Consider the following 12,055-nt stretch of genomic DNA (forward strand, 5'->3'; position numbering starts at 1 on the left):
AGGTTCTTTGGGGCGGAGTAGTTGAGTCAGGGGTGTTGTCAGAGATGCATAGGCTGGGATGAATTGCCGATAGTAGTTGGCAAAACCAAGGAACCGCTGCAGGTCTTTGCGATTCTGAGGGGCCTGCCAGGTCAGGACCGCTTCCACCTTTTTCGGGTCCATGAGGATTCCCTGTGGTGACACAATGTGACCAAGGAACTCGACGGAGCGCAGGTCAAAGTCGCACTTCTCCAGCTTGGCGTAGAGGCCATGGGCTCGTAGGCGCTGTAGGACCTGGCGGACGTGCTCGGCATGCTGGGCAGGATTGCGGGAGTAAATTAGAATGTCATCCAGGTATATGATCGCGAAGCGGTCGAGCAGGTCCCGGAATACATCATTCATGAACCTCTGGAAGACAGCGGGGGCGTTGGTCAATCCGAAGGGCATCACCAGGTGCTCGTACTGCCCGTATCGGGTCCCAAACGCGGTCTTCCATTCGTCTCCGGGCCGTATGCGCACCAAATTGTACGCTCCGCGGAGGTCCAGCTTGGTGTAGATTTGGGCCCCCTTTAAACGATCCAAGAGTTCAGGGATCAGTGGTAGAGGGTACCGGTCGCGGATGGTGATCTTGTTCAGGGCCCGGTAGTCATTGCACAGCCGGAGCTCCCCGCTTTTCTTCTTCACGAAGAGGACTGGAGCAGACAGGGGAGAAGTTGAGGGTCGGATGAACCCGCGCTTCAGGTTCTTGTCAAGGTAGTCTCGCAAAGCTGCCAACTCAGGCTCCGACATTGGGTACAGACGCCCCACCGGGAGTGGTGCCCCAGGTACCAAATCAATGGCACAGTCATAGGGTCGGTGAGGGGGAAGCTGATCTGCTCCTGTCTCTTCAAAGACATCGGCGAAATCTGCATACTTCTGAGGGAGCTGAGGACCACCACTCGGGATGCCGGCTGCTAGAGTGGTGGGAGGAGTCAGATGGGGGCATGGGTCTCGGAAGCGTAGTTCTTGCTGAGCCCAGTCCACGATGGGGTTGTGCAGCTTCAGCCAGGAAAGGCCTAGAATCAGCGGGAAGCGAGGCATGCGGGCGACATCAAACTGCAGCTGTTCTTGGTGCTGCTGGACGTGGAAGGTGATGGGACAGGTCTCCTGGGTGACGGGGCCAGAACGGAGGAGGCGCCCGTCAATAGCCTCCACCAGCGTCGGAATCTCTTTTGGCTGCACTGGGATCTGGTGCTGCTTTACAAAGGCGGCATCTACGAAACAGTGGGCCGCTCCCGAGTCCAGCATGGCATACACGAACAGCCAGCGCCCATCGGGCAGATGGAGTTTGACTGGTAGCAGGAACGGGCCCGGGGTATCAGCCTGTTGTTCGGAGGACCCAGCTAGTCGCCCCAGGCTGGAGGGTCCACTTACGCCTGGGGCTGGCCTTTTGGCGGCGGTGGCAATGTAGGTCTGGGTATTCGATGTTTAGCAGGGCAGCCAGAGGCATAGTGGCCTGCCGTGCCGCAGTAGAGGCACAGGTTCTGCGTGCGGCGTCTGGCCTTTTCTTCTGGAGTCAGGTGGGGTCGAGCAGCTCCAAGCTGCATAGGCTCACCCTCGTCTCTGGTACTAGCTGGGGATGGGAGAGGAGCCAAGTGGCATGGCGCAGGGAGCTGGCGCCCTCGGGTCTTGGCTTGGCGGCGACTTTCCAGGCGGCCATCGATGCGGAGGCAGAGGGTGATAAGTTCCTGGAGCGTGGGGGGCCGCTCCACCCTGGCCAGTTCGTCCAGGACTTCCTCTGCCAACCCCTCGGTAAACTGGTCCATCTGAGCAGCCTCATTCCACGCCAAGTCTTGGGCCAGGAGCTTGAATTCGGTGGCATACTGAGCCACCGAGGACTGGCCTTGTTTCAGGGCCCTGATTTTCCGGTTGGCTGTGGCTGCTTGGACTGGGTTGGAGAAGGCAGCAGACAGGTGGGCCTCAAACCCCTGGTAATCAGTCAGTAGGGGAGAGGACCCAACCAGTAGGGGTGTGGCCCACTTGGCCGCCTGCCCCTTTAACAGACTGATGATAAAACACACCTTCGTCTTGTCATTGGGGAAGTCCCGTGCTCTTAGTTCAAAGTACAGCTGACACTGTGCCAGGAACGCAGGAAATTCTTCCACAGCACCCCCAAATCTGTCAGGTGGGGGAACTGGGCACTTGGCTGGAGCACTGGCTGCAGGCTGTTGCTGCAAGTGCACTACTGCCTGTGTCAGCTGCTGTACCTGGGCTTGGAGGGCAGCCAGTAGTCCTGCGGTTCCACTTGCTTCAGCATCCATCCTGTGGAATGGGTGTTTGTGTGGGTGGAAGCAATCTGTCACGAGCTGGGGCCAGGCCAGGCGAAGACCAGGGGCAGTCCAAGGTCTGTAACCAGTGAGCAAGAGTGTCCAAGGTGCCAAAGCCAAATCGTTGTCCAGGTATCGTAGGTCAGAGGTTCAGAAGCCGTAGTCAGGGGGTCCAGAAGTCAAGCCAAGGTCAGGAGGTCCAAAGTCAAAAGCCGAAGTGGATGCTAGGACGTCAGGTAGATGACTAGTTGCTTCCACAAAGCCTCCTCCCAAAGCCTACAGCTATATAGCCCTCTGCTGGCTGTTGCCCATTTGGGCTAATTGCTGGCTCAGAGAGGCAGCCAGGATCCTGTTGCAACTCAAGCATCCTTGCTCTTAGAAGGGCCAGAATCCTCTCAAAACTCAGGGCTCAGGGAGCGTCTTGCTTGTGAGCGTGCCGCCCTCCTCCGATCCCTGAGGTCCTGACGGAGGCGGTCACGCACACGCGCCACCCGAGAGGGCGAGGCAGGGGGGCTGGGATCTTCTCCAGCAGGAGGCAGGGGCACTGGTGCAGGTGGCAGGGGCACAGTTTCTGCTGCAGGCTCAACTTCCTCTACAGGGTCCCCAGCACCCATGACACTGAGACAATCTATCCAGATGGGGACTCACATGACTGAATGATCCTTCATGGAAAAATCCCCTGCACACAGACACCTATGTTTCACAAATGAAGCTTATATCTAGCCTTTTGCCTGCACATGGAAAAGCAGCACGTCAGGAAAGAGGATTTTTTAAAGAAAATCAATGTGAGCCCTCTCCACTACCAGCAATCTGAAGCAGTACATTTTACCACCTCTGTAAGAATTAAGCCAGTCTTCTTCTAACTGCCATACCATGTATACCATCCAGACTCTACCACAGCGCTTGACCTCTGTCATATCTCACAAATGGAGGCCAGCTCTGTTGAAGCTCTCCATCAACTCGAACACAAAATGCAAGTCAGGGGTCACATTTCATAGCAGATCAGGCAAGAAATGTGATCTCAGCTGCATTTATAGAAAAATGCAGCAATTACAGCTGTACCATTATATATGGCAAAATGGAGCTGTACATAGAGACTGGAACCAAAGTCATAAAATGCCAATCCCGTTGCAGCCTCTGTTAAATATAAATGGATCTTCAAGAAGGAAGCTGAAGCCAGTCCTGTCAGCTAAATGAAGAAAAACCAGGATGCCCACTCACTGTACTCTCCAACTGGGTGCTTTCTTTTATTTAAATCATTTGTCAGCTACTTCACAGACCAGTTTAGAAGGATGCCTTCATAGGAGGGTGGGGAATAGGTATAACATTGTTTGGTACATTTGTCATCCTACATTCTGCATATCTTGCACTAAGCTGGCCTGGACCATTAGTTAGTCATATTGTCATTCAGTTATGTATTCCTGGTTCAAATGCATTGTTAATTTGATGTCCCATACTGTATGATTAAATTTTTCTGGTACTCAATAATCCAATTTACATCTCAGTGAGAAAAGTAGGCTATATATAAGCTAAATAATTATGTTCAAATCAACAAAAATAAAGAAGTTTTAAAAATTCTTCTGATGTTTATACTTTTAGTTTCTTTTCCTAATTTTGCACACATACTCCTTAACATCATGATGATTTATCTCAGGGGTATTGAATTCATTTGTTATGCGGGACGGATCTGATATAAATGAGACCTTGTTGAGCCGGGCCATGTCAGGTTGGGCCAGGCCATGTCAGGCCAGGCCAGGCCATGTGTATACCTATTTAAGATTAGGTAGCGGAGATGTAAACTTTATAAAGGACACAGACGAACACAATCAAATGTTTTTAAAACAAAAACTTAAAATATTAGCACTCATTGGACTTAAAGGTGCTTTCTTTGTATCTGTCCCATGGGATCCAGGGAACTGAGCAAAGGAAGCACTGGCTCTTTCCTTCCTGCCCAAGGAGAGGGAGGAGCCTCAGCCAATAGAAGGAAGAGAGACTTGGCTCAGTAGCTCTGCCGTGTGATTGAGAGAGCCTGGAAAAACAAGCTCTGCTTTCCCCCCTTCCTCCCCAAGGGAGGAGGCTCAGCCAATGGAGAAAACAGAGGTTCTGTTCTGTAGCTCCTGTGTGATTGAGCAAGCCTTGCAAAGCAAGCTGTTATGCAGAAAGAAGCAAGAGAGAAGGAAGCAGGTGACAGCCAGTTGCTTGGGGGCCTGATAGGCACCCTCTGGGAGGCCTCATTTGGCCACCGGGCTACATATTTGACACCCCTGATCTATCTGCTGCTGCTGCTGCTTTCTAAGAGACAGTTTGGTGTAATGATTAAGTGTGTGGACTCTTATCTGGAAGAACTGGGTTTGATTCCCCATTTCTCCACTTGCAGCTGCTGGAAAGGCCTTGGGTTAGCCATAGCTATCGCAGGAGTTGTTCTTGAAAGGGTAGCTACTGTGAGAGCCCTCTCAGCCCCATCCACCTCACAGGGCATCTGTTGTGGGGGGAGAAGATATAGGAGATTGTAAGCTGCTCTGAGTCTCTGGTTCAGAGAGAAGGGCGGGGTATAAATCTTCAGTCTTCTTCTTCTATGAACTGTTTTATTTGATTTATCTTTTATTCTGTAAACTACTTCGCAAGCCATTGTGAAAAAGCAGAATATAAACATCTGTGTTAGTGACACAGAGAGAAAGAGATCTAATTCTTTTAAAGGATCCTTATAAAAAGTCATTTAAGGTATCATCTGTCAAGGTATCATCTGCACAAGACCAAATCCAGACTGAGGTTCTCTTTCTCAGTTTTCTAATCACACTTTCCAACCACTTTATCCAGATAGTGAATGTTCCTAATATATTTTCATTGCATCTCTTCTACAATTAGCACAACCAGTGACTTTAAACATTTCACCAAAATTAAACTGTAGACTGGTAGCATTTCTAAGATGGACATCCCCCCCCCCAGCATAACATAATAAAAGATGTTAGTTTTTATGGTTCTTACTGGACTCTGGCTTAATTCTACCACAACAGGCTAACACGGTTACTGCTTTGAAATTATTATTGATCTACAACATATTTTTAAAGAGAGAGGCAGTTAGGGTTAGTTTGCTAACAGACAACCTATGATGGCACAATAAATTCATACAAATCATGCAGCAAGAAATAGACAAGCTTCCAGAAAAGAGCAAGTGTATAAATGTGCTCATCCACCCAAGAAATCATGTTTTGTGTAAAAGACATTGTGCCTACTTTCACCTGTAGAATGGAAGAATAAGTGGAGCCCAGAGCCTGCTGGGACTCATACCTTTAACTCTCCTTGAGTTCAGCTGCGTAAGGCACAGAGCTGAGAAAGCCCAGCTATGAGTCTCTCACACAGACTAATACAACTGGTCTTTCTTGGGCCTTGTGAAGGGGAAGAGAGTGTACTGTGCAGGAATACCGATTCTCATCTATTTGAAGTCTGCATTTTGTTGCCCACTTGGGACACGCATTCAAGCTCATATCAAAGGAGGAAAATGGAACCCGAGTCATTGTCTCCAGCTTGGCAAGCTGACAGACCAACAGCTCCCAGGCCTTTTAATTCTAGGAAACCAGTGGCTCCAAATTCTCAGGTCAGCCTCTCCGATGAATTTGCTGTTTGTCTTGGAAATGGTATTGTTTAATGCGGGCGGCTCGCAGGGAGGACAGCCAGGACAGACCGCAGGAGAAAGACAGAGAAGGACAAAGGTCTGTTGGTCAAATGGGGAGGGGAGGGAAGATGAAGCAGAGAATCAAAGAACTCAGCCAAAATATCCCTTGAGAGATTACATCTGCTGAAAGCCTGGCCTGTTCACTTTGTGGGTTGGTGTCATTTTTTGGTCTTGGAAGTTCCAGACATTTCCAAAGCAAGTTCCCTTGTGAAACCCTTACAAACACTTAACATGGCTACCTGTTGGTTGATAAAGAGTGAATCTGACCTACAGTAACACTGACTTGCATTGAGGAAGCAAACCCAAAGTCAGTATCAGCCACAAACAAGATGAAATGGTCTCTGTAACCACCAGATAATACACTGTAAACAGCCCACCAAGCTGGAGCTCTAGCACTATTATCCTTTATTGCAGGAAGGAGAACAACTTAGAGACAGTGGCTTGCCTACAACCACTGAGTGAGGTTACAACAGAGGTGACATTTGAACTAGGGGCCTTCCAGATCACAGCTTATCCACTGTGCTACACCAACTGTACAAGTGTTTTTCATACATTTCTCTCCTCCCCCACTGTAACAGTTTACTGGCTCCCAAGCAATGGGACATGACATGAGGAACATGCTAGAGAGAGAGAGTAGTCTTTTTGCAACACTTCTGCAGTGCAATCCTAAGCAGAGCTATTCCTTTCTAAGGCTACTGAAGTTAACAGGTTTAAAAGAGTGCAGCTCAGCTTAGAACTGCATTGCCAGGCACTTTGGGCTAAAATATACAGTGGTATGACCTGCCCCAATTTAGGAGAAAAATAAAACAAAAACAGAACAGTAGATTAAACAAATGGTCATCTGAATAGCATCCAAAATTTTCCATCTCCCTCTGCTAAGGTCAGCCTTGAACCTTACGTGCTCAGGCCAAATATGCTACCCTGAGATCACTCTTTCCTACCTGCTGTGGAGCTCCCTCCCCTTCTTAAAAAAACAAAAAAAAGATGTTCACTATGCATCTTTCGAAAAATGCCATTTCATTTTTCTCTGACCCTATGACCCAAGAGTCTCTTGTTTTATGCACTCAAATGACCTAATGATGGGAATGCGGCATTCCCTTTTCCCATAAGCCCAAAGTGAGAACATCATAAAAGCTGAACTTTAGCCTCCTTTGGGGAGGTGGGGAGGAAGATGCTGTTGCTCCCCTGGAGGCTGAAGCACTGAAAAATATCACCTGGCTGTAGCAAAAAAGGTCAGCAGCTTCTCAGGATCATGTCTCTTGTTTTCTTCAGTTTCCCCTCCTCTGCCAAGGCCAAACAGTTCAACATTCTTTACACCCCCTCTTTACTTCTCAGAAATGCAGGAAGGAAGGACTTGGGGAGGGGAAAAAAGATCTAGCTATTTCGTAAGTAAAGGAATATATACAAACACACGGGTACAACCATACACTGGGCTGTTACTTCTTTAAAAGATCTTAGTTAATTGGCTAGAATTAATATGAATAATCAATTACTCAATTAAGCGTACATGGGAGGAGGAAAAAACAAGTGTTCAAAAGAAAAATAGAAGAGAGATACAAGATAGATTGAACAAACATTTGTTCACACAGTGTACAATTATACCATTTTACATAGATACAGGACACACTGAAGGAATATTTGTTCACACTGTGTACAATTAATTTATAACATCCAAGCTGCAGTGCTTGCCAACAGCAAAGATAATTTTTAAAATTAATTTATGATTAAACAAATCCATACAGGATGAGAGGTCCATTATTGGTTATTAGCAATGATAGCTACATGGAACCTCAATATTCAGAGGCAGCATACCTCTAAATATAAGAATCTGGAGATTAGCTATGGAGATTAACTTCAGCCTCTGCTCTTTACTTCTGGGACTTTCAAAGCCATTGTGTGAAACATGATACTAGACACGATGGACCTTTGGCCTGATCCAGCTGGACTGCCACTACTTTCTTATGACTAAATGCTACAGCTTTTATTGATTTGTACAAATATTTATACACACAAATATATACACAAATAAACTGTAAACCCTCATGCAACTCATACTCTCTTGCCCCAATCAACATACAACTGCTCACTCTGTTTGTGCAACAGACTCTACTGCTCCCAACATGTCTAAGGCCCAGATCTGAAAAACCCTACAAGCCTAAAATTAGAAAAGTTCCACACTCATGTGGTAGGTCCACTGGAAGAACCACCACAGCAGGCCCTCCTTCTGGGTCCCTTTCATGACATAGACTTTGCTCTGGATCCAGCAAGAGAAGATGAAGGGTTAGACACGTTTAGGTTGACCAGGAGTATCAAGGGCAATTAGCACCAAGAATTAAAGTCCATGTTCAAAGAACTCTGTATAAGTGTGGGGGTTCCCAACCATTCTGAGCCTGTGGACACATCTGAAATTCTGATATGGCATGGTGGACGCAACAAAATAGCTGCCACAAAATGCTGCAGGAGGTGAAGCCAGCCACAAAATGATTGCCACAGCTTAATTTCAGTAACATAGCAGAGATCCTTGTACTGTGGTGACAGCTGCTGCCAAAGCGAAATTTTTGAAAATCTGCACAGCCAGTCAAATCTCCAGTAGAAGCCTTATTTGGCCAAAGCTCTACTTGGACGCACTTACTTCCTAAAAATACTTGGTGGGCACCAGAAATTGTGTCAGTCATGGGCACCATGTTGAGGACCCCTGACATAGTGTTTTGGAGCTTTGGACTAGGATCAGGAAGACCCAGGTTTGTATCGCCACTCTGCCATGAAAGCTTGCTGGGCAACACTGGGTCAGCCTAACCTATGTCACACAGTTGTTGTGAGGATACAACAGAGGCAAGGAAATGATGTAAGTTGTTCTGAGTCCGGGGAGAAAGGCAGAATATAAATGTATATAAGCCTGTCCTAGTGACTTCCTGGTTAGAGTACCAAAATGATAGTTGGAAAGTACTTTAAATGGAAACTAAGTACTTTAAATGGAAACTATGAACAATCCACACATTGATTGATTTGTACCCACTTCCCCACCATCACCAGGAGGAACCCAAAACAGCTCATCCACACAACAACAACCCTGTGAAGTAAATTAAGCTGAGCAAGACTGACTGCTCCAAGGTCTCTCATCAAATTTCCATGGCTGAGTAAGGATTCAACCCTGAGTTTCCCAGTTACTTTATTAATATAATGCAGGTTGTTCAGGAGTACAAGTTTGGTGGACCACATTACTCCAGTATGGAAAGTCCACTGGTTTCCAGCTAGGTTTCTGAGCCCCATTCAAGCCACAAATGGGCTAAGACAAAGATATCTCAAGGATTACCTCCTCTGGTACAAATCAACTTGAATACTCAGGTCTTTTTTGGTCCTGTTCCATGTGTCCCCAACAGTTAGAAGTATGCGGGGCTAGCATGAAAGACAGGGCATTTTTAGCAGTGTGGCCACAAAATTGTGAAATGCCCTCCTCAGAGAAATATGTCTGGTTCCCAAATTTTAAATTAAAAAACAAACAAACCGTGAATGTCATTTGTTTGGCAGGCCTACAAAACAGGTTAAAATTATTTTAGAAGAAGTACAATTGCTGGAGCGGTTTTAATTGACTTTTTAACTGTACACTTTTTTGTCTTTCTATGGTTTTAGACTAGGTGAATGCTGCTTTCAAGGTTCATCAGTGTTTTAAAAGAAAATCCAAATCTTTTAAATAAATAAAATATTTCACTGCATACAGATGCTGCAGAACAAGAAATGGAGGGAGGCTCTGGGCTTCCTACCCTGCTTGGGAGACTCCCAGAAGCATTTTGCTGTCAGCCAAAGTTGGAAACATGATGCTGGACTGATGATCTGAGCCTACAGAGTTCTTTTGATGTTGCTCCTCCTTTGGTATCTTCAGGTTTAAACAATTGGTGTGCAATTCACAGACTCCTCTCTAGACCCAACAACCCTTTTCTTGGTTTCTCCTTTCCATTAGACCCCACTGCTTCACTGCCTGCATCTGCTGCTTCAGCCTAGACAACATTTCTGGAACTGACCTGGGTTCAATTCTTGGCTTACAATTCCTCCCTGTAGGAGGATGGGCTCTCACTGATAAAGAACCAGCCCTGTGATGATCCAGGTTCTCCTGCTCCAACACTGGCATTGCAGATTCCCTACCTTCTATAATGGCTGTTATAGCTATTGCTGTTAGAAGGGGGGGGGCAGTTAATTGGAATCCAATCGGAGTCCTGCTTCCTTCCCCAAAGAGAGCAACTGCAAGAGGACACAGGACTTTTCCAGAGTCTGACTATGTGAATTATATTATGGCACAATAGGCATACTGCAACCTCTTAGTATGGGTACTTGCCAGGGTGAAACCCTGCCCCCAAGCAGCAACTGTTGAAAGAGAAGGAAAAGGAGATGTTAGCGGTCACGTGGCTTGATATAGAACTTTAAGGCTGCCTGACCCCATGACCAGCAGATTGAGGGCTCAGGAGCCCCTTAAGGCCACACAACTGATTGACAGAGGGAGGAGGGGGGGAGGGGAAGGCAGCCTATGCCAGCCCAGGCAAGAACTAACGATGGCCACTCCTGACCTCCTGCAGGGCTGGTTCTTCCTATAAGGGAGCAGAGAGTGGAAAAGAGCATGCATGGCACATGAGGCTGTCTTCATAAGCTGGGACACAGGCCAATGGGGAAGAACTGCTTCTCACTCCTGAGCTCAGAGGAGGGGAGAGGATAAAAATTCAAAGACTCCTTCAGCTCTCTTCCCTCTCCCACCATGTCATTGGGGGCCACAATGCTGAGAGACCTGTGGCTGGTATGGAGGGAAGGGTGACCAGACCTGCTCACTCCACATGGTGCCATTACCTCCCCCATTATCATGGCTGACCCCATTACCTTCATCCCAGCTGCTATTGTTCTCTTTCTCTATTTTTACTCAAATGCAATATTTACTCAAATGCAAGCCAAGTTTTTTCTGAAGTACACAATCAAAAAAGGAGGCGGGGATCTTATATTTGCATATGAACTTGAATTATGTTGAATAATAACTTTGATGGGTGGATGTGCATAACATTTGCACTTGATTGAGATGTACGTTTTTCCACAGCAGCCTCATGGAGGAAAAACAAACCGCATCTCTAACCGAATTGGGGGGGTGGGGACAGGCAAAGGTTTCAAAATGGCAGATACCTCACCTTCAAAGCCATCGCCTGGGCTGCTGTCCTTCAGCATCTTGCCTTGGTGAACAGCAGAAATGGGAACTGATCTTAACTGTTGGAGGCCGACAGTCTCGGTTCTGAAAAGACAGGAAAAAATCATCTCAGACACTGTTCTTAAAACTGTACATTACAAGAATGGACCCGTTGAGACCAATTCAGTGATCCGTCTAGGTCAATACAATGCCTGCCAACAGCAACCAACTAGAAGCCCCAGGGAGACTCACAGTAGCAAATTGCAATTGGAATATCCGTCTGCCATTGTTAATCTGCTGCATCTGACGGCCAAATTCCACAGTCAGGAACAGATCCCATTGCTGATTGTCTTGGGTAGTTGCCATCTGTGACCCTCTCTTGCCTGTATTAGTTATCATGTGTAAAAACACAGAAAACTGCCCCACTGGATCAAACCAAAGAGCCACCTTACCCAGCATCCTGCTTTCAACAATGGCCAGGCAGATGCCTGAAGGAAGCTAGGCACAAAAGATATAGGCAGCCCTTGTCATTTCTTTATTACTGTGAGGAATATTGTCTCTAAATATGAAGACAATTGTTCTGGGTGAACAGTTTTTTCTCCTTGAAACCCTAACCAAGGCTACTGTGGCACAATAATATATTTTTGGCGGGAAACAGCCCTCTATTCAGTACAGTGCTGCTGCCTTCATGATGGTAGGGTGTATTGATTTTGGGACACAGGACTACAGCCCACACTTCACTTCCCTGTCACACCACCAAGCACAGCTGAAAAAGAGGCCAAAGAAATACTTATTTACTGGCCTGATGGAGTTTGGCACTATTTACAGCTAGCTATCTCTGAGTGAAATTATGATGGAGCTTCTGAGGCACATGTTCTGCCTTTCCTTGGTTAAACAGACAAACTGGTTAACCTTGTTGTGGATTTACCATGAAGGAAA

The 12,055-nt window shown here is 46.9% G+C and overlaps 1 protein-coding gene across 1 annotated transcript in view; it reads right to left on the reverse strand.

The window, feature by feature from the left end:
* The window catches only part of EXD3 (exonuclease 3'-5' domain containing 3), a 204,344-nt gene extending 193,093 nt beyond the window's left edge, over window positions 1-11,251 (reverse strand). Inside the window, exon 1 of the mRNA XM_060251499.1 lies at window positions 11,121-11,251. Coding sequence (XP_060107482.1) covers window positions 11,121-11,244 — 124 coding nt within the window. The 5' untranslated portion in view covers window positions 11,245-11,251. The remainder of the gene's footprint in view (window positions 1-11,120) is intronic.
* Between the last annotated feature and the right edge of the window lie 804 nt (window positions 11,252-12,055).

This window comes from Heteronotia binoei, chromosome 12 (genome assembly GCF_032191835.1).
Source record: "Heteronotia binoei isolate CCM8104 ecotype False Entrance Well chromosome 12, APGP_CSIRO_Hbin_v1, whole genome shotgun sequence".
Lineage (NCBI taxonomy): Eukaryota > Metazoa > Chordata > Lepidosauria > Squamata > Gekkonidae > Heteronotia > Heteronotia binoei.